Source organism: Emydura macquarii, unplaced genomic scaffold, assembly GCF_026122565.2.
Source record: "Emydura macquarii macquarii isolate MOO-44397 ecotype Brisbane River unplaced genomic scaffold, CSIRO-AGI_Emac_v2 contig_2473, whole genome shotgun sequence".
Taxonomy (NCBI): Eukaryota; Metazoa; Chordata; order Testudines; family Chelidae; genus Emydura; species Emydura macquarii.
In genome coordinates, this window is record NW_027132610.1 from 37864049 (window position 1) to 37886367 (window position 22319).

At 39.0% G+C, this 22319-nt stretch overlaps 1 protein-coding gene across 2 annotated transcripts; it reads left to right on the plus strand.

Annotated features, from left to right (window-relative positions):
• The first annotated feature begins 1076 nt into the window (after positions 1-1076).
• Positions 1077-21736, plus strand: KLF5 (KLF transcription factor 5). 2 transcript variants are annotated; one of them, XM_067563226.1, is made up of 4 exons: positions 1077-1487; positions 3604-4471; positions 5763-5822; positions 19847-21736. In XM_067563226.1, exons 1-4 carry the CDS (start codon positions 1305-1307, stop codon positions 20023-20025), a joined length of 1290 nt encoding a protein of 429 aa, XP_067419327.1. In that variant the 5' UTR covers positions 1077-1304; the 3' UTR covers positions 20026-21736. The 2 variants fall into 2 exon arrangements, with proteins under 2 accessions (XP_067419327.1, XP_067419328.1); XM_067563227.1 differs by lacking the exon at positions 19847-21736 and adding an exon at positions 14495-14586.
• The last annotated feature ends 583 nt before the right edge of the window (positions 21737-22319 follow it).

Genomic DNA, 22319 nt, shown 5'->3' on the forward strand with positions numbered 1-22319 from the left:
TTTGATGGAATTCAGTTCATTGTGCAATACCTAGAGCAGTGTTTTTCAACTTTTTTTCATTGGCAGGACCCTAAATAATTTCAGAGGGAGGTATGGACCTTTTTGGAAATCTTAGTAGTCTGAGCACCCCTAGGAGTCTGTGGCCCACAGGTTGAAAACCCCTGGCCTTATAGTATAGTATGTTTTGTGTCACAAATGCAAAATAGTTAACTAGACAGGTACTTTCTTTCTAGAGGAGGAAAACAAAGGACGCTTTTTTTTCTGTTTCTTTAACTTTTCCCCTTCCTCCTCCTCCTCCTCTGATCTATTTTTATAATGGCATTTTCATGGGATATTGCAGAGATGTGTATTTAATGCTGGCTATGCTTACAATGTATTAGCACAAAGTTTGGAGTATGACAAAAAGAAAAAAAGAAAGATGCCACTGAATGTTTCTAAAGCCCTTTGAAGATGAAAAGGTACTGAGGATTTTAAAACGTCCAGTGGAGCAGTGCTTCCCAAAGAGACTATAAATAATATTAAAGTTTGAGAGAGGTCTCATTAGACTGCTTAATAGCGCTAGTTCAAAGCCACTTCCACTGTGCTGCACAAACTTCCTCGATCTTGCTGAATGTTCGTGTTTACACATAGTAAAGCCCAGCCCCAGGCACGCTTTGCTCTGGACTTTTAAACTGATCAACATTTTGCAGTGTCCTTTAGGTACCTGTTTTCCGGAGGTGCTTAAATCGGAATGCAGGGCTGTCATTACACCCCGCCTGGCTGGGGCCTTTCAGTGGTGTCGCCCCACAGCCGGGGGGGTGGGGGAGATCCGTGACCTTAGTTTTGGTCCCAGGCACAACACCTGAAACGTGCAAAGCGCCTTGTTTCCATCAGGGTGAGGGCCCTCCCCCCCCGTCCGCGCCCACACCGGCTGGCTCGGGCTGTCAGAAGCGGTGTACGCGCTCCGGGCCCCGGGGAGGCGGGCAGGGGCGGGGAGCTGGCTTCCCATAGGCAGGCGGGCCCCGCAGGGCCGGCCCCCTTGTGCCTGGCTAGGGTGGGGTCGTTGAAATAGAAGCGGGGATGGGGCTGGAATAGAGCTGAGCTACCCCGGAGCCAGGTAGAGAGCGCGGCGGGAGGAGGAAGCCGGGTGCGGAGCTGTGGCTGGAGACAGCGGAGTTGTTGATGGGCTTCTGGGTTGGGGTGTCAGAGCATTGATCCCCCCCCCGTACCTCACCCCAGTCTAGTCCCCTCCAGGGCCCCGTGCTGTGGTGTCAGCAGGGGGAGGTAACGTGCCCCGCCCCGCTCCGGAGCGATCACACTCGGCCATGGCTACACGGGTGCTGCCCATGAGCACCCGCCTGGGTCCCATGCAGCAGCCCGACGAGCCGGTGTTCGCCCAGCTCAAGCCGGTGCTGGGCGCCAGGGAGGCGGCGATGTTCGCGGGGGAGGAGCTGAAGCACCAGCCGGGCGGCAGTGGAGGCAGGATCCCGCCGGAGGAGATGGTGCAGGTAAGGAACTGGGCGCCCCCCGACATCGGGGCTCGGACCGGGGGCAGCCTGCACTGGGGCGGGCGGCTGGGTGGGGCAGGGTCGGGGGATCGGGCGATCAGGCGGCGCCCTGCGGTGGGGCAGTGGAGAGCCAGCGCAAGGCGGGGAAGGGAGCCCCCCTGGGGAGGGGGGGGAGGCGGGCGTGAGGCTGAAGGCCCCCGCTAAGAGCGTGGGGATGTGGCTGGTCCGCGTCCTCCCGGTCCCCGCTCTGCCGCCGAGGGACTCAGGAGCGAACCGCTCTCCTCGCCCTCCTGCGGGCGGAAAGGTGAGTCAGCCGCACACCGGGGCGCTGTTGGAAATCGGGGTGGGTGGGTGCCCGGGGCTCGAACTTGCAAAGAGCGAGCGGGCAGGGGAAGAGCCGCCCGGCGCGAGTGTTGAAAGCTCCAGCTGCCGCTTTTGCACTTGCCCAGCAGCAGAATTAGAGCAGCCGCCTGTCTCTCTCGCCCACGCACGGTCATGTTAGACTTGGGAAGGGGGGGGGGAGAGACTTGTCGGGACTTTCTGCATGTCCCAGAAAACTGTTTGGCAACAGATCCACATGCAAACAGCTGGAAGAGCTAAAATCAGCCAGCGCCAACCGCAGCCTCATTTTAGCGCAGGAACGGGTTTAATTTGAGGCTATTTCCAGCCCTTGACTCTTCCATCGAATAGTTTCTTGTACGGTTTATTATAGCGAGCAGCCTTGTGTGGCGCAGATGGCATTGTGTAAAGTGAGCAGACAAGCCTGGGAGATCCTCTGAGCCGTGTGTCAAACCTTTGCAGAGGCACCTTCCAAAGTGTATTTATAAGGGGGGCCCTGCTGGGATCTCAGCCGGAGTCGCTCAATCCCCAATCTCCCGTGTAACTAAGATTAAGGAAGAACGCCCTTCCCCAGGATTGATAAGCAATTCAGTGCATATTAGCGGGACATATTTCAGTCTCTGTGGCTCAGCCATATCTTCTCAAATAATACATGTTTCTGTCTTCAAAGCAAGCTGTCCTTGGCTTGTAAACAAACGTTGGAAACAGTAGCCTGGTTCTTTAAGGGCAGATCTAGATCAAAGAAAAGAGGTGTGTGTGTGTGTGTGTGTGTTGTTTTGTTTTGTCTTTGAGAAAAGCTCTTGAAATACACTTTTTAAGCAGACTTTCCATTTGTCAGCTGCTTTCTGTTTTTAGGGGTGCTAAATGTATTTGGTATGACTGGACTTTTTACAGGGCAAGGGGGAATGTAACATTTGCACATTGGAAAGTACATGATAAATGTTTTTCAGATGACTGTCCTCTTAATGTATCAGGCTTTTGCCACCCACAGATTCCCTACTACCACTACACCAAGGGAGTGATTTCCTTGTAGGAATTAAGGATCCCTGGGGATTGGGACATGAATAGGAACGTGGTTATATTATTATTAATGAATTAGACTCTAGATTTTAAAAATGGTTATTTCAGCCCAAAGGACTCTTTACACCAAATATACCGTAACTTAAATTCACCGTCCCTCCTTGTTGTTTTATATTGTTTATATATTTACACCTGTTAGGGTTTTCTTTCCAGTAGAGAACTTTCTTTTAAGTTCTACAATTCTTGAATATGTATTGTTTGAAATGTTAGCCTTCAAATAGTCAGATGAGGGCATGGCTTTTACACTTAGCATTTCAAAGAGAAGTGCGTGAACTCGCTGTAAAAGCATGCAATGAAATTTATTTAGAATAATGGTGAAATATTACAGAGTACAGGAATTGTGAGAACTAAGTTAGATCTAAAGATTTTGATTTTTGTACATATAACATATCCTATTCCAAATATTTTAGTATTTTAGATGATGCATTTTAAAAATATTTTCACTCTTCTGCATTAAACATCATTCAGCCTGATCTTGGAGTTGTTCATTAGCATATCAATTATACAAGGCAGGGTTATTTTACTGTGTCTCATTATTCTGACTATTTAAAACTTTATGGCAGAGATGGGATTTGCTTAATTATTCTAGTAAAAAATATTAGTAAGAGGTATTTGGGTTTTTTTTGTTTGTTGATGTCCCATCTTGTCTATGGATTGGTAACAGATCATGTGGATTATATGTTTTGTTTTTATTTAGACAAGATGTGAAATGGAGAAATATCTGGCACCTCAGCTTCCACCAATTCCTGTCATCCCTGAACATAAAAAATACAGAAGAGACAGTGCCTCAGTTGTAGACCAGTTCTTCACTGACAGTGAAGGGTTGCCTTATAGTATCAACATGAATGTCTTCCTTCCTGACATTACTCACCTGAGAACTGGCCTATACAAATCCCAGAGACCTTGTGTAACCCACGTCAAGACAGAACCAGTTACCATCTTCAGTCATCAGAGTGAAACTACTGCCCCTACCCCCACTCCCACTCAGGCTCTCCCAGAGTTTACCAGCATCTTCAGCTCTCACCAAACTCCCGACGTGAACAACATTTTCATCAAGCAGGAGCTTCCTACTCCAGATATTCATCTTTCTGTCACGCCCCAGCAGGGCCAGTTATATCAGCTCTTGAGTTCACCGGATTTAGATATGCCCAATTCTACTACTCAGGCAGCAGTAATGGACTCTCTTAATGTTTCCATGTCATCAGCCATGGCAGGCCTTAACACTCTCTCCTCGGCTATTCCACAGACTACAATGAAACAGTTCCAGGGTATCCCCCAATGCACATACACGATGCCAAATCAGTTTCTTCAACAACAGGCCACTTACTTCCCTCCTTCGCCCCCAAGTTCAGAGCCTGGAAGTCCAGATAGACAAGCAGAAATGCTACAAAATATAACTCCTCCTCCATCCTATGCTGCAACTATAGCTTCCAAGATGGCAATCCAAAATCCAAATTTACCAGTGGCTATGCCAATAAATTCCCAGAACATCCAGACAATCAGATACAATAGAAGGAGTAACCCAGACCTGGAGAAGAGACGTATCCACTACTGTGATTATCCTGGTAAGTAGTCTATCCTAATGGAGAATAAATCACCCAAGTGTTTTTATTTTTTAAATCTTGCAATAAATCAAATGTTGATGATCACAGTCTGGATGGAAATGACTGTCTTTGAAAGGTGGTCCAGCTACAAAGAGAACCAAATCAACTTTATTTTTAATTCCTTTTCCCCAAAGCCTGATTATTCTGTGTCATCTTTTCTTAATATTTAAATAATTGTCACACACTTTTCTGGACGATAATATGTCAGTTCTTACTGTCTTAAATACATATACGTGGATCCCTGTATCACAAAACTTATTGCACTGGGGAAAAAATGTTCTTGGGCAGGCTAACTTTCAACAATTTTGATATCTGGCTCATGCTTTGTTTTAACAAATTTGTTCAACATGCAATGGGCCAGATGCTCAACGGGTGTAAACTGGTATAGCTCTATTGAAGTCCATTGAGAGGGACATAGGGCCATATACTTAGCTACTATAAACTGGGCAATCTTCTTTGATAGGAACAGAAAATTCGGTTTGTAAATTTGTTCCCCAGTTGTCAACTAGAATTGTCTTTAAAAATTGTCCAACTTCCCCTCGCCCCTCCAGCCAAACCCAAGTTTATGCTCCTTCTGGTGTCCATGGATTTGGATGCTAGACTAAAAGATGAACCTAGCAGCAGGTGTTAGTCATTCCTTAATGAAATACATGATCCCTAATATAAAGTTCATCCTGTGCTGAATGTATCTAGAAATTGCTATTGTAAGTTAGTTTCTCTCTAAATACAACACAGTATATACAATACAATATCTTGAATGTGGTAGATGTTATAGTACAATTGTTGAATAAAAAGAAAAAATCAGTGTAGAATTATGGTAAATAACAGTGATCTTGAGTAGCCTGGAAAGACCAGACCGAGTCCTTTAGGAACATTAAAAAAAGTAAAATATATCCGTGACAGTCATATATCGTTGAGTTAGAGGTGTGGCTTCTTTGTATAGCAGGTGTAATTTAAATGTGAACTCTCAATTGTGTTTAGATTGTAGCTGCTATCCTTTTGTGTAACATAAGTAATTAAGAATACCGGAATCTTAAGTATTGTTTTGTCTTTTGATTATGTAAAGCAATCTCTTCATAAGAACTTTTTGTAGTAATATCACGTGAAACTTTAAATGATTGCGCTGCCACAAGGAAGTAAGTTTAAATATTTTCAGACTAGTGCCTTAACACTGAATGAGTGACTTTACAAACAAACCTAGAGCATTACAATCTCCCTACTGATGTGCTTTCTCTTCCCCCCTTTTTTTTAGGCTGCACAAAAGTTTATACAAAGTCTTCCCACTTAAAAGCTCACCTGAGAACTCACACTGGTATGTACTTTCCTTGTTCATTCCGTGGGTTATGAATCTTTTAAAAAGCAAACATCTTTTCTTTCTTTGATTTTGCAGAATGGGCTAGGTTCAAATTGATAGTTCAGTTAAGTCAACCAACCAACTTGGTCAATAAAAGCTGAAGTTGCCCATTTATTCTTAAGACATTTTGTTTAGTTATTTTGAATTCCTTACAGTAAAAGGTTTTAAGAACTGAAACATGCAAAATATTCACTTTGAAACCCTCCATTTTTTTTCTAAAAAACATGTATGTTTAAAAACTAAATACTTTTTCTTTTTAAAAAATACAAATCTATCTCGTTTTTGTTTCTTCGTGAAGAGAGTTCCTGAAGTGGTAAGAAAATGAAAAACTATCTCGGGGTGTGCAACCTATATATTTATACCATAGACCAAATCCTGTCTGAAGCTATGTGCATGCTATCTGAGTTAATGTACCTGCATGGTATAAACTGAGGACAGAATTTTGGTTCACTGACTCCAGTGTAAACTAAGGGTTATCTTCTCCACTCAACATGCATCGGAGTTACAAACATGTATTAGAAAGAGAGTGGAATCATTCTATCCCAAAACCATAGCACAGTTTAGATACATGGTTTAAAAAAAAATTAGGTCACTGACTTCACAAGAGAACTGTTTTAACTGTTGGCGATAATTCTTGTTCAGAGGACTTGGTTACAAAATTGTTTTCTGCAGCTTAGCTGAACCTTTGAAATAAAAAGTGAGATTGTTTTCAAAGAAACCTAGACTAGGAAGCCACTATCTTCTTTAAATTTACTTGCTGAATGTGTACTCCAAGATGAAATATATGTAGATATGTGACCTCAAATCAAAGTAACTTATGGTTCTACAAAATGTTTACTGTAGTAGGCCTGTCGACATTAAAGTTGTGTTGTGTGAATAACACGATTTCACCTCAGTTTAAAAGCAAAAGTCAAAACAATACTTAACATGAGCAGTGATCTAATGAAGTGTTTTTCATCATTTCTATGGAAAAAAGGCCTTGTATTCAACAGTTACTATGAGTGGATTGTTGGATTACTGTAAAGAAACTGAATATCTCCAGGCTAAATGTTACTATGGAAATCCAGTTTTGATAAATGAAGCAGTTATCTCTATTGCAGCCACAGTAAAAATTAAAAGCAACTTTGCAAAGGTCAATGCTCCTCTACATTAGCAATAGACTACACAAGGCTATTGTTACAAACATTTTGTGATACATAGTCACTCATTACCAGCCAGCTTAATGAGAGAGTAATTTAATTTTTTTCATGAGGATATAAATGTGACTAATATAATTTATAATGCAACATTCATCTTTCCTTACTAAATAATCTAAAGTAAGAGTGGGTGCCACTGCCCCATTATATTTTAACCAACATTAGATTTAAAATATGTAACTTGACATCCTACAGTGACTGTAGGAACAGGCTAAAAATAAAGCTGAACATAATTGAATTTTACCAGGTTATTGTAACAATGAAAATTACTTTTAAAAATTTCAGAACTATGTAAATTTATTTTCTTTTCTTTAAATAGTATTGATTTTAAGAATTCTAAAATTAACATGTTCTTGTAAATACAGAGAAGTATTTACCAAAGTTGTACCTATTGCTATAGATTGGTAAAGTTTAATGTTGCTTTCCACTTTTTTTACCTGTAGACATTTGACCTCAGTAGTGTGGCTAAGTGTACAAAGGTCAGGGAAGCTGATATATTCATAGAAACAAGAATGCTGCTTCAGATAAAATCTAGTGAATTTAAGTAAGTCTTTAATACAAAGAGTCTTCTAGGGAGGTGAATGAAGGGATAGATTGTCCAAAGAGTTAAAATACAAACATGTTAGTCCATTTCCTGTTACTCTGCAATAAAGGTAGGTATGACTAAGTCTCTGACACCTCTAAATATCTCTTTGCTAAGCCAAGATTTAAAATGCATAATTAAACTATCCTAGTGTGCAAAGTTAAAAAGTGTCTGAACACAAGCATACCATTTGACATTTCCAGTGCTGTATAAATTAATGAACTGAAAGATTAAAGGCTAAATTCTGCCTTGGTAAAAGTGGACACAACCTTTATGGGAAGTCCATGGAGATATCCTAGGGGCCCGATTCTCCCTGAAGTCAATGGGAGTTTTGCCTTTGGCTTCAAAAAGGGAAGTATCGGACCCGTTGGGCTAAATTTGGCTATGCATAGGAGTTTGTCTGTCTGTATAAATTCCACCCTTACTTATTTTGTGCATCCCCTTAAACCGATTGGATTTATGCAGCGCTATTAAACTTTTCTCTTTTAATCTGAAAAATACCTGTACTTTTATGGTGTAATTACCTTCAAAGTTTAAATTAATAGGTGAGTCTCATGTAATCCAGTTTAATAAAGTTTTGTGTGATATTCTTTCAAATCCCTTAAGGGTGTAGCAGACCTGTTTATCTGGCTAAACCCGTTCTTTAGTAATCATGGACCACTGAGGTTGTTTTCTCTTTATGCTTAGTTTCTTGACAATACCTTTTTAAATTGGCTGCAATCTCTCTCTTCCCAAACAGCCCCCACCCTCTTCAGCAATCTGTCATTTTAAAATCAAAAGTGCCTGCAGCAAAGTTTGTCTGCCATTAAAAGTCAAGACAGACCTTATGCCTTTTCCTTTGTATTGGAAAAGCTCAGCCTTTTCACAGTATTTATTTAGCAGTCTTTCCCTCCTGAATGGCTTTCAATGAGTTTAGTAGACATTCTTTGAGAACAAACTTAAAGGAAATGTTATTTCTGAAAGATGGAATGTGAGCCATAGTCTGTTTCCTCATTTAAATGTGAACCAGTTGACAGGGTTTATAGGTCACATTTAAATGAGGTCATAAGAAATGCATGAGGGTTGAAAGTTCCCTCTTAATTTTTATTCTAAAAAAAGGATATGTCAAATCCAGCCCTGGTTTAAGCAGGTGAAGCTCCCTTAATTTTGATGGAATTGTTCCAGGAACCTGTCTTCATTTAAAAAAAAAAATCTTTAATTTGGAATTCAGTTTTCATGTAAAGGATTAATCAAGTTACTGTGTTTGTTCTAGTTCCTGAAATAGGTATCTCTCTCTAAGGTTAGTTACTTCAGTTATTTTAAAATTATGGAGGGAATTTTAATTGATGATAAGCTGGTAGTCTCAAAATTGAACACAGGCAACGAAGCTGTTGTTGCCAAGTTACAAAGGTACAGGATTTATTTTTGTATCCTTCTCTGAACAATTTTGGATCAGGTGTCAAGTTCTCTTAGGTAGTCTTAAAAGCATTACACTGCAGTATTTTACTAGCACACATTAGCATTTGCTCCTCAATCTTTAGCTGATTAAAATGAGTATGTGCTAGTGTACATGTAGGAGCATCTTTCAGTGTAGATGGGTTTCAACCTCTTACCATAGAGATTTTCTTCTAAAATTGACTTATTAGTCATGGGACAAATTTAGTTTCATAACTTGTATTGTGCAACCAGCATATAATATGTTGGGTTTTTTTAAACACATCTATTATAGGCTATGTGATAGTAAAATTACCTTTAGGCACTAGCATGAACGTCTATGTGCCCAACTTGAAAAACTTGTCAAGTGTCAAAGAAAAGCAGCTAATTGTGCATTATAAATACACCCTATTAACTTTCTTTCATGTCGCTTGAACATACGTCAACAGCTCCCTCATTGACAACTGTACCGTGATTTCTCCCACCCTTTTTTTTTTTTTTTTTTTGCCCTTGGCTTGCACTGATATGCTTGAGCCTTTTTAAACACTGAAGTCTGAGCTATCCCACCTGTAACACTGCACTACAGCTGGAGACTCTAATGCTTCATTTCTGTGAGCAGCTGACACTTCAGAGATGTATTCTCTTCTATTTAGAGGAAACTCTATCATTGTTTTGTACACATCAGGGTACACACGCCGAAGACGTTTTTCAGCTGCATATTGGTTTTCTGTACACAGAGTCTTTGTACAGGCATGTTCTCTGATCACATGGTGGGTTTGCCATTAATAGATGGATGAAATAGCTTCTAACATTAACTGCAAAACTATCTATAGATCTAGCTTGTATGTGGCGATGGGAAGTGAAAGCCTAGATACCTCAAGAGAAATGGCATTTCCTTAAATGAGATCAACTCAAAATACTACAACATCCCTAGTTACTTCAAATGTTTATATAGTCCTGGGACAACTGTTAACTTATTCAATGCCTCAAGATATTAAACTTGCTTTTAAAATATGGCTTCATGTCAGTAGATCCAGAATTGGACTGTGATGGTCAGTCACAGTCTGAACCAGCGATGCTCAACAGGCTTTGAGCAGTCCATAGGAATCTATATCCTTAATTTATTAGAGAAGAGTGTGGGGGTGTGTGTGGATGTGGTATTAACCTGGTACTGTTTATCAATTATGTATGCACAGGAACGGTGCTGTTCAACTGTGGGGAAATCTTGTGCTGGTTTTGGGGGGGTGTGCTTTTGAGTCCTTTTGCTTTTGTCTGTCACTTTGCCTTTTCCCTGCTTTGCTCCATTTTCCCCTTCAATGCTGCATTTTTTTTCTTTTTCATCATTTTAATCTTATTTTAATTTTTAGTGATTCACATTCTCTTCCTCCAACCCCAACTTACCTGTTCCTTCTCTTTCTCAATATTCTCTTCCTCCTTTCCCAAGTATCCTTTTGCAGAGGGAGAGATGGAGATAGAGAACATGCCCACATCTCACTGTGACCCTTTTTTGTGAATGTATCTGGGGAAAGGCAAGAGGTCTCACAGGAGAGGCGCACAACTGCGGTGGCTTGACTGCCCTCCAATTAGAGGGGCCAGTTTGGTTTCTTCTCCACTTAGGCAGGTTGAGGATGTTGTCACAGAGAAGGCTGGTAAGAGGGAGCCGGGCAGTAGTTGGGAATCTTCTTTTTCCTCCTTCTGACTCAAGGGAAAGGAGCTGATAGAGTGAGCATTATGATAGGCCTTCAGCTTGCTCTGCCTGATCTTAGAAATAAAAATGACAGAGAATTCTGGAGGGGCGGAGGACTGGGTGCTGGCTACTTCCCCAGAAGTGACATGTATGGCTCCTCTCATCATATTGTGAAGCATCTGACAGGAAGTACATTGTTTCACAGCATCCTTGTGAGGTAGGGAAGTGCTGTTGTCCACATTTTACAGATGGGAAGTTGAGGCAAAGAGCAAATGAGTGACAAGCCCAAGTTCACACAGGACGTCTGTGGCTGATCTTTTGTGCCTTAACCCACAATACTGTCCTGCCAATATGCTGATTTCATTTGTAACATCTTGGAAAGTAGCAGCCTGGCTACACTGGAGCCACAAGGCAGGAGAGGCTAATCTCACAGCCATTAATACTCCTTATGCACTTGACTCTTGTACTTAGCAGTTTAGTTTTTCAAAGAAAATTACTTAGAATGTGTGAAATGTGGTAATTGTGTAACAATTCTTATCTTAGATATCTTTTGGGGCCTGCCTTTCTTGGAAATAGCAGTAAAATGGTTTCATTTTTATTCATATACTCTACAAGGAAAGATTTCTGACTTTATGATTTCTATCTGTTAGATAACACTAACAGATCACACTTGAGTCTTGCATAAATCCATTAGTTGCTTGTGTGAGAAATGGAAAAGCATCACTATTCTTTGAAAACCACAACTTTGGGGAAAGTAACTTGTTTTTCAGACTCTTCATGAATGATTGTGGGCCATGGGGATTAATTGATTTGGCTCTTTCTCTCCAGTTATGGCTTTAGTGAAATATGTTTTACCATACTGCGCTTTTTTGAGGCAAAGCATTAGCAACATAGGCCTGAGTTTTATTACAATGTTCTGGGTCATTCAGTCATATCAATCTCCCACTGCCTAGGTGCAGTTTTATAAAAATTAATTAAAGATGAAGAGTCATGCTAGTTAGATTTTAGATTTTTTTTTTTTTTTTTTTTTTAAAAAGCCCAACAATTTCTCTTCTTGATTAAAGCCTAAAAAGTCTGTGTCTAAGCATGAAAGCTTAAAAACTCTTGTTTCTGTCAATTGCTCCCTGAGAGGATTAAACTTCATTTCCAGGATATTTGATTCCTGATAAGGCAACTGTTGACCTAAGAGACTGGCTTTAAATATAGTTCGTTTTGAGACTGACCAACACACACAAATACAGTCCAAGATTCACAGCAATTGCCAGTGATTAAAACTTTCCACTATTTGATTAGACATTCCATATTGTAATTAATGTCTGAGCTTGTCTTGGACAATTGAATCTCCTCTAGCTCCATAGAATATATTCTGAGGAGAATGTTGTTGGTTGTTTACTAGCTGACCTGAACTTCCATTGGTGAAAGATTAGAAACATTTGAGTAATGTCCTAGTTTAGTCTGAGTATCTTGGTAGCAGCATTCCTGTCCTGTCAGACTGCATTATTTATATTCAGTGATCTTTACCAACTCTGATTAAGGACATATTAAAACCTTTCATTTTGGCAAGTGTACAGTACTTTGCCTTCATTTAAAGAAGGCGTTAACGTATTGCTTTAGTAATTTTTTGTATACATATGATCAGTGGAGATGTTACATTAACGGGTACCTCTTAACTTACACGTGGCAGAGCTGTAGGTGTGAAAACTCCAGAGCAGTTCTGGCACCCATACCATACATGAGGAAACCCTGTTCTCCCATATATGACACGTAAATACACACATGTAGCAGGTGGCATGGATTTGTTATAAATCCACTTTAAAAAAAATTAGCATTCCATGCCTTTTGTTTGCATATATCTTTGAGGAGAGACCACCTCTGCTATCACAGAATGTTATGCCAGAGAGAAAATAAACCACTTCACAAGTGAGTCAAGATTCCTCAGTAATCCTAGAGCTGCATGAGACATTTAACAAAATAAGAGTGCTTCAGAGCATTGGGGAATTCTGAATGTTTATTGGCTGATGAGGAGATAATGTCTTCTGCATGTCTGTAGTCAAAAAGAGAATGAAAACTAGGATGTGGAGATTAACTTTTTTGACGTGCATATCCACCTTCTTCAGTTACCTGATGTTTTCTTGTATCTACACATTTGTGGTAGGAGATCAAAATTCTGGTTAATTAAACAGTAATTGGATCTCATCTCTCTCCATTCCTGCCTATAAGTGTAACCTTTCCTGCCATATGGCTCTAAAATATTCTATTTATCTGATACAATACTCAATGATTAACACCTATCCAAGCAGTGTTATACGCACACTTTTAAGTTTCCTTTAAATGTGCACTATATGTTAAAATGTCAGGGCTAGAAGCCTGTGCTGTATCCCAGGGGTGAGCTGGGATACACAGATGAATACACAAGCAACTACTTCTAGTTCAATCAGAGTGGAAGGCGGGATAGGAGCTTAAAATCAGGACACCATAATCTATAGAAAAGCTATTTCAGGTAAACTTGAAAAAGATTAGTTCTAACCTTTTATGACATGTTGAGGCCTTTAATTTTACTGGTAACTAAAGCAAATTGGCTCTAGAGGTAGAAGGATATGAAAACTAGCACCACAGAAAAGTTTTATAAAACGCACACAATCTAATTTCTCTTAAAATTAGACATAACATGAGTAATTAGGTTATTTTATTTCTTTACTGCTGTTTCTCCTTCAACATACTTATTACATTGTTTATCCATTGTCCCCTCCCCCACCATTGTCATGTCTGAAACCAGTTTGGAGCAGGGACCAGGGTGAAATCCTGGCCTCTTTTGAAGTCAGTGGGCGTCTTGCAATTGACTTTAATAGGGTCAGGATTTCACCTTATGTCCTCTCATCTGTAATGTGAGGCACCTACAACAAACACTTTTGGGAATTGTCAAATATAAATAATTGACAGTCATTTTGGGAGGACCAGTATTATTCACTCAGAATGAGGCTGTTCCAAACATGTGGTGATAAGTCTCTTTCACCACACTTTGTTTTGAGATTTTCTAAATGAAATTTTCCAGTTTGAAATGGCTTTTAGTTTTGAGATTTAAATTAATTTGATTGAAAAGCTAAGATGTTTTTTAAGAAGTCAACATTGAAATGAAATGTTTTTGAAATTATTGAAACAAAATGTTTGTTGACCTGAAATGGGTTGCAGGGGAAAGGGGAGATCAGTTTTTTTTCTGTTTTGTGAATGTTTTTGAGATTTTGACTATTTTTTCACGCTAATTCAGGATGGGGAAGAATATTTTCCAACTCCTGAAAATATGTGCAAGACAAGAAAACAATCTTCCACCCAGCTCTTCCACAGCTCAAGTGGAAATTAATGAGAGTTATTGAATGCTCAGTATCTTGGAAAACAGGAATTTAAGTGCTTACCTGTAAATAGCAAAACGGAAAAACTTGCTGTGTGATTTTAGCTTTATTTTTAAAGATAAACCCAGCCATATAAATAACTAGCGGATTTTAAAAAGTCTCTCTCTCTTTTGTTTTGTTTTTAATGGAAGCATATTTTCTTGTATTGTCACTGAGGAATTCATTAATTATTTGGGGCTTTTTAAATGGTGTTTTGCTGACAATGATTTCAATAGAACAGGGCTTCTCAAATATGGACCACGACCTCTCTCATTAGTAATTGACTAACATCCAGGTGGCATCTACAGCAGTTTCTTGCGTGGAAAACTAGTATTAAGAAAATATTCAATATATATTTTAATTAGCAGTTTAAGGAGGACGACTGTCATGTGACTGGAGAGCTTTCTGCAGTGACCAGCAAGTGCTTTGTCAGCCAAAGTTTGGGAACCACTCGGGCAATGGTGATTAATGAAGTAGCAGAGAAGGCTTGTGTACTCGATAGCATTCCTCCTATGGATATCAAAGCCTTCTTTTGACATCTCTGTAACCCACCATCAGCATTTGCTTTAGAGACAAGTGAGTTACAAGAAAGTTTTTCAAGTTACATTTTTCTTATCACTTGCTAAGTATTTTCTCCTAAAGCGATTCCAGACAAGTTCGGTGTTCAACAAACCGTTTTTAAACAGACTTGCACTAAAATACAAGCTTGTTTCACATGCTATACAAATAGATTTTTTTTTTTAACTGGAGAATGGATACACATTAACAGTTGAAGAACTTAAAATATATTTTGTGATGTGGAAGCCTAAAAAAATATTTAAAATCAGTGATATTGGAAGGAGATTATGCAAAAATCCAATTAAATGTATGAAACCTCTATCCTGTTGAAATATAATTTAACAGAAAGCAGTTCTGTTTCCCAGAAGTGCTGTGTATAATATTTCTGGCTTCAGAAGAAAGGGCTGGAGTGTGCTATTTGGCTAGAAATCGGTACCAGCTTCCTCCATGGTGTTTTACTTGAACAGTGTTGACATTTTAACAAATCCCATGGAAGCTCCCCTGAAGTGGAGGAGTTAGCTGTTTTTTGCTTTTACAGTGAAATATTTGTTTGATACAGTGATCATGTTCCAGTAACTAAATTATAGTACATTAGTATTTGGTGACCAATGGCGTCCTTGATTTAACATCCTATAGAAGTTCTAAATTGCTGGAGGAAACCAAATTTTTCTGAAACTTTACCACTACTGTATTTCACGCAATTAAGGTAAACAAATTTTACAGTACTATGTAGCCAATGAAAATCATGGATAAAATGTGTCCCTTTTTAAAAACAGATTCCTCTGCTCATTAAATTCAGTATAGCAAAGAACTAGGATGACTTTTTTTAAATGTATAACTTGAGGCATATTTTTTTCTTGCCAGGAACTTAGATCAAATTCTTCTTTCCACTACATATGACCCAAACATGCGTATGGGTTCAGAAAGATAAAGCAATACCAGGGCTAGTTGTTCTTTTGCTCTCCTTTAAACAAGTGTTTAATAATTTCCATCTTCGCTTGCCTCGCTCATTTCTCCTCCCTGCCCAAAAGAAAAACATTTCAAATTCATTCACTTCAAGTACTTTCCAACAGAAACTAGCATCACAAACCTAGATTTTCAGTGTTTCACTTCTCAGATTTCTCCAAAATAAGCTGGGCCTCTATTATACTGGAGCTAAAAATACATTTTTCAGTTCTCCGTTCCCACACTGCTAGCCATAGTAGGGTTAAGGGCAGTGTTATGGCTTTAATTTCTAGTACATAAAAGTAGTGGAGTTTTAAAAAAAACTGAGGTGCTTATTCACTCCCCTCCGTGCATCCTCTCAATGAAATTCTTCAGATCTCAAGTCTGGAGAAGACGGGGGTGGAGCTGTGACAGCATGGGGATGAGCAGCAGCACATGGTAAGTATTCCTCCACCACCACAGAGTTCTCTAGGCTGCCATCACCATAACCAGCCATATGAATCTTTTAATGAATTATATTTATGAATTATTAATCTTCCGACAGTGTTGCAAAATAAGAGGGCATAACCAGCAGTAATGAGGGTAGGCACTAGGAACAGCTGATGTTCCCCTGGAAATCTGGGGTGAAATCCTGGACCCACTGAAGTCAGTGAGAGTTTTCTGTTGACTTCAGCGGAATCAGGATTTCACCGCTGTATACAGTAACGTATGCCCACCAAGACCATCTAAGTTAGCGTGGTCCAGAGTGTCGGTAACTTATGCACTTTGAGTCTGCACACTGCATACTGCTTTTTCATCTCACCAGCAGGACATGTGGGTTTGGCTTTGGTGGTATCCACAGTAGACCTAGGCTACACAAGGCAGTTTTGCAGATGTGCGCTGCAATGCAGGTGTGCATAAAACTCCAGATGCTCCACCCCACCTCTACAGGAATAGCGACAGCATTATAAACAGTAGCAGCTTTTAAAACCAAATCCCGCTTTACCTGATGGGAACTAGAGCTGGCTGACATCATTGAAATTTTGATGAAAAATATTGTTGAAATTTCAGTGGAAGGAAGAACTGGGTAAAAGGGGGGAAAGCTTTTGATAAAATTTCTATACCATTTTCCAGCCAATTACAGAGCTGGTCAAAGTGTCAGATCTGATTGAGGGAAAGTTTTTCTTTAAATCAAAAGTTTCTCTCCTGGTTTTTGGCCAGCTGTTCTGTGTACACAACAGCTAACGGGGTCCAGAGCTACCCCTTAAATCTCTCCCAACTGGTGGGGGTCCCTCTGAACTTATTTTACTAATAAGTGGCAAGTAACACAACTCTTAAAACTGAACTGAAAACAGAAGTGACTTGTGATATAAACATCAAATTTAGGACCTGTGGAGAAATTTTTCTCTATCTTCAACCCCTCCGTCCCCCAAATTCTATGTAGATTTCCGCAGCCTCCCTTCCAGCTAACATTATTACTTCCTTTTTTAAAAAAAATCCACCCCCAAAACAACTAATTCTAAAAATTCCTCAAATGATGGGTCCTCCCCTGTGAGGTGTCTCCCACTTTCCTCAGTGCGTTTTCCTCCTCTCTCTCTCCTGCTATCTACGGGGCAAGGTTGGGACCCCTGATAGTACATGAAGGCAGCCTTTAATATAAGACTGTATTGGAGGAACACACAGATCTACCAGAGAGCCACATTATCGAGGCTGCTATTTAGGTTTTTAAAAAAAATAATCAGCAGCAAAATAAAATGTTTATTTAAAAAGTGTTTGAAGTCAGCTCGCAAAAAAGTTTATAATGTCATGTTTTTAAAGAAAGTACAACTGCTAAAAGCATATCTGTTCTGTGGAACTCCTGTTTCTGTTTTACAACAAAGCAGACCTACAAGTGGCCTCTTCTTCTGTGCCCAGGTCAACTGCAATTTAATGTTCTAAAGACTGCATTAATAACCGTGGAGCAAGTTGTAGGAAGATCCAGTTTAAATATTGGAAGGATGATGACTATGCTTCAAAAGATCCTATACCGGACTTCTGTCATTATGCCTCTGGCATTCTAATACATTATTTCAGCTGGCTTCTCTGGTATTAGTAGTGCTTCACATGTCGGGTTTACACAAGATCCTTGTTTTAATCTACACAGTATGTCTTGTCTGGGATATAGGTGCGATCACAAATGATGGCTTACCCTGCTCATTGGCCATAGTGATGCAGGGTATACACTGAGCTCTAACGAACTGTGTCCTAAACCATCTTCCATTGACGTCAATGGAAAGAATCTCACTGAGTTCTTGGGAGCTGGATCAGGACTTTAGTGTATTTCTCTGAAAGGTTGATACACTACAAGGATGATAGTCATATCAATAAATCTTGGTTGTCTTGTGTGCTAAGAAATTGCTGTTTTCTTGGTGTAGACTCTGTTCAGTGTTAACGTGCTGCCAATGTGGAGTTACTTCCCATTTAAGAAGATGGGGTCATCTCTACTTTTGCAGCAGGTGAAGAGTTATTAGGTGACTGTAGAAGGCATCATAAACTCTACAAGCAAGATCAGTTTTATAATTTTGATTGTTTAAAAAGGGATTTAGTTCTTCTGCTGTCAAGCAACAGAATCTTAATTTTCACTGAATTGCTTAATCTTCTGATATGGAGGTTCTCGCACAGTGTTCTCTGGGCTATTGATGCGAAAAAGAGCTGTCTGGTCACATGGTGCTCATTTTCTTTCTTGTTTCCACCTACTACACTTACTTTAAAATACTTTCCAAATAGCTGTAGGGGGTTCATGAGGACTGTTGTTGGATGTGAATGGGTAGAGAGAAGGTCCATGAGATCAAAATAAGGAGAGTTGGTTTACAAGACACTCTGGGTGGGATTTTCCAAAGTGCTTGGCATTGGTCTACCTTTGGCCCCATTTGTCAATTGAAGTATTAACTCTGCTCCCATTGAAGTGGATGGTAAGTCAATGCTGAGTGCTTTAGTCAATTCCATCTTCTCTCTCTCTTAACATGTGGGTTACTTTTTTTAACTAGAATTTTGAGAACCTTAATCTAAAGACTTCCAGTTGAATGTAGAGTAGTTCAGTGTAATCATTATAGTAATGATCCTATAAATAGACAATAATGGCTCTCCATTTATATAAAAAAAATGTTGTTTGTCTGTCTTTTTAGGGTGACATCACATACATGCCAGCTTCAAAGTAGCTGTTTATTGTTATTTTTAAATAACTGGTTCCCTGTGGTAGGGAAGGAAATCACCTTGACTTTGTGACATCATATTTATTTCCCCAGTATTTCAACAAACATAACTACAAATTATAGGTGTGCTTAAAGTGTCCCATTTTCAGTCCTGAAATGGATCCGTACAAATACTTGAGGTATTTTGGCCAACATATTCAAATCTAGCTGCCTGAAGTTGGGCACTTCAATCTATATTAGGCACCTCTATAAATGTGGTCAGGTTTTTCAGAGGTGTGCTGTGCACTCTCCACATCTGTGTAAATTAATAGGAATAGCAGGGACTTGGCACCTCTGAAAATCTGGCCATGTAAGCACCTAATTCTAGACATCCCATTTTGAAAATTTGGGCCTGAGTCTCTCAGATGTGGCCTTCTGGCTCAGGACAGCTGTATATAAAGGAAGACAAGATTTTTATTGCAGTTATTTATTGAGCATTTTTATGTTATTTTAGAAAATATTATCTCAGTTGTATTTGTCATTGCATAACCACTTTAGCTTTACTTACACATCAGAAGCTATTAAATCTCTGTATTATAAAGAATCTTCTAATAACCTTTCTCCCCATTCAAACTAGATCTTAAAAATATTTAATGCATGACTGAAAAATATACAAACAAATTATAAGTTACAAGTCAGAGCGGATTGTAGAATGATGCTCTCTCCCCCTCTCATTGTGAGGGTGCGTGTTTTTCAGTGTAATGTAGTTATTTCTAGTGTATATTTTAGTTTTTTGTAATTTGGGTAAATAATCAGCTTATGTTTGCAGGTCTCTGCAGTGGTGTCTGTGTACCTAAACTTTAAAGAACAAAATTCTGTGAACTTGTAGCAAAGATTAACTTACAATTAAATATAGCTGCGAATCCTCAGAAACCTGAACACTTATCCCCTGCCACTCCGGGTTAAAGTAAAAACCAGTGGCTTTCAGTCTGAGCTCTCATTAATTGTTTTTCTTGTGTGGCGTCACAGCTGACAATCTGTTTCTGTGTGTTCCCAATGTTTCAGGGGAGAAGCCATACAAATGCACGTGGGATGGCTGCGACTGGAGATTTGCTCGGTCTGATGAATTGACACGTCACTACAGGAAGCACACAGGGGCCAAACCTTTCCAGTGCGCTGTGTGCAATCGCAGCTTCTCTCGCTCTGACCACCTGGCTCTGCACATGAAGAGACATCAGAACTAAATGCTGGGCTCATCCTGGAGGGCCGTCTGTATCTATGCAATTTCCTAGTGACTCTCAACATGCAGTTAGAATTAGTTTAATTTTTGACGATGGACTATTCATAAAAAGTCTCCAAAGAAACTGGAAATGTATATTTTGTATATTTATGAGGAAACAGGGAAGACACTGTATCACGGTACGAGAGTGTTCAGTCATTTTGTTTGCTCTGATCATATATATGGCTTTAGTCAGCAGGTTTCATCTCAAGTATTATGTCTCAACACATTGCATCGTTATCTTACGGTGTTTTGACCAACGCACTGTCATTATTGTGGCAATGTTTAGTAAATGAATTAATGGGAGGGCATAGATGAATGAACACAGAGGACAAGCCATGAATTGTAGTTTGTCAGGTTTTTACTGGACATATTTAGTACTTGTGTGGTTTTTTTAATGTTGTCTTTCTGTGGAGATAAAATATATAGAAAAATTCATAAACAGCCATAGAACAAAATGTTTGTTCTGTATGTTGCATGTTTGCTATGACAAAGATTTTGTAAATATGCAAATCAGCTTTTAAGGTTTATTACAAAAATTTTCTAGGAATCATCTGAAAAAAATCAGACATTTTACATTTGATAATATGGCACATTTATAATTACATTTATTTAAATACCTCTCAAAACATTACCAACTTAGTTTTATTCTCTGAAGAAAAATGAACTAGCCATTCAAACATTTTGTACCATTAACTTAAATGTTGTGCACTGAATATTCAAAAGAGAATTGAGTTTTCAAAATGCTTAAAAGAGCAAAACATTTAGAATGAACTGCAAATGTTGGAAGCTTAAATAATGAGGATAGTTACAATATACAGAATGTTAAACCTCTTACTATAAGCTAAACTTAGTATCACTTCAAAAAGAAGGATTTAGGATGCAATTTTCATGTTAAGCTGGTTTAGCACCAGTATGATCTAGTTTCATGTGGATATTGCATGTAATTTACCAGAAGGTAAAGGATACAGTAATTTTAAATAAAATTACAGTGCAGTTTAGTTAATCCACTGTTAACATTGACACACAGGACAAAGTCACTGCTGACATAAATAGATGCAACTGAAGTTAATGGAGTTTTGCCCTTTTATGCCAACAGTGAATTTAGTCCAAAGTGTTTTTGTCTTGAAATAGGGCCAAAAATGAGGTTATACTTTGTAGGACTTGGCCGAAATATCTACAATATAAAGGAAACAACTAATACATATATGCAATTCACAAGCTGTGATTTTTGTGCTGTCAATTAATAGGTGGAATAAACAACCAAAAAAGCCAAAAAAGGGTCTCAAAGGAAAACATAGCTTTGTTAAAACTGTTGTTTGTCTTTATTTATTTTGTGGTATATGGTAAACTCTTTTATTTTAAGGCTATTTTACATACACTTGATAAATTATAGTTTTGTTTGTTATAGTTAGAAACGTTGCTCTTAAATGTAAATAGTTCACAAATGATGTAAATAATTTTGTAAGGCTTCAAATGTTTATACATGGAAACACATGCATACATTGGTTGCTGTTTTGTTTCTTTTTCCCTACCCTCACCCCTTATTTTTGTATTGTGGTATTTCCTATGCAAATAATGGAGCAAACAGCTGTATAGTTGTAGAATGTTTTGAGAGAGAATGAAATGGTTTATATATAAAGACAATTTTTTTTTGAAAAATAAAACCAAGTGCCTAAAATGTGTGTGTGTTCTCTGTATAGCTCCTTATCTGTGGCTTTGCATTTTGATTTTCAAATAATAAAATTGATAGAGGCAACACTGTGTGGTCTTCAGGGCAGGGACTGTCATTTGCTGCTTGGAAAGTACCTAGCACTTCCTGGGCACCACCATGATCAAAATAGCAAATATGAAGTGATAAGAGTGAGCTTATGATTCTATTATTTTATTATATCTCTGTCCTGCAGTTCTGTCACCCTATCTCCTTTTCATTTCAGGATCTTTTCTACTGAAAGAGAGCCATTTAATCATTTTTTAAAAAAATATATAAAGAAATGTGTGTACACAACTTCTGGGTTACACCATTTCCTTCAGTCCTCCAAAGTTGAAGGAAACCAGCCCAAGTACTTGGAAGAAAAACAAACTACAGTACAGCTGACCTGGTAGAATTTTACACTTACATAATAGGCATTTACAGCACCTTAATGCAAAGATCTCAAATGACTCAATCCTCTCAACAGCTCTGTGGGATAAAAAAAGTGTTTTATATAGATTACAGATAAGCAAACTGAGAAACAACGGATAGATAGGTGTCAGGAT

What these genes read in the sequence shown, in the direction of transcription:
- KLF5 (XM_067563226.1), top strand. Translation starts at nt 1,305, where the DNA reads ATGGCTACACGGGTGCTGCCCATGAGCACCCGCCTGGGTCCCATGCAG. An exon ending in CCACTACTGTGATTATCCTG is followed by an intron (nt 4,472 to 5,762) that starts GTAAGTAGTCTA and finishes CCTTTTTTTTAG; the next exon opens with GCTGCACAAAAGTTTATACA. An exon ending in TCACCTGAGAACTCACACTG is followed by an intron (nt 5,823 to 19,846) that starts GTATGTACTTTC and finishes CCAATGTTTCAG; the next exon opens with GGGAGAAGCCATACAAATGC.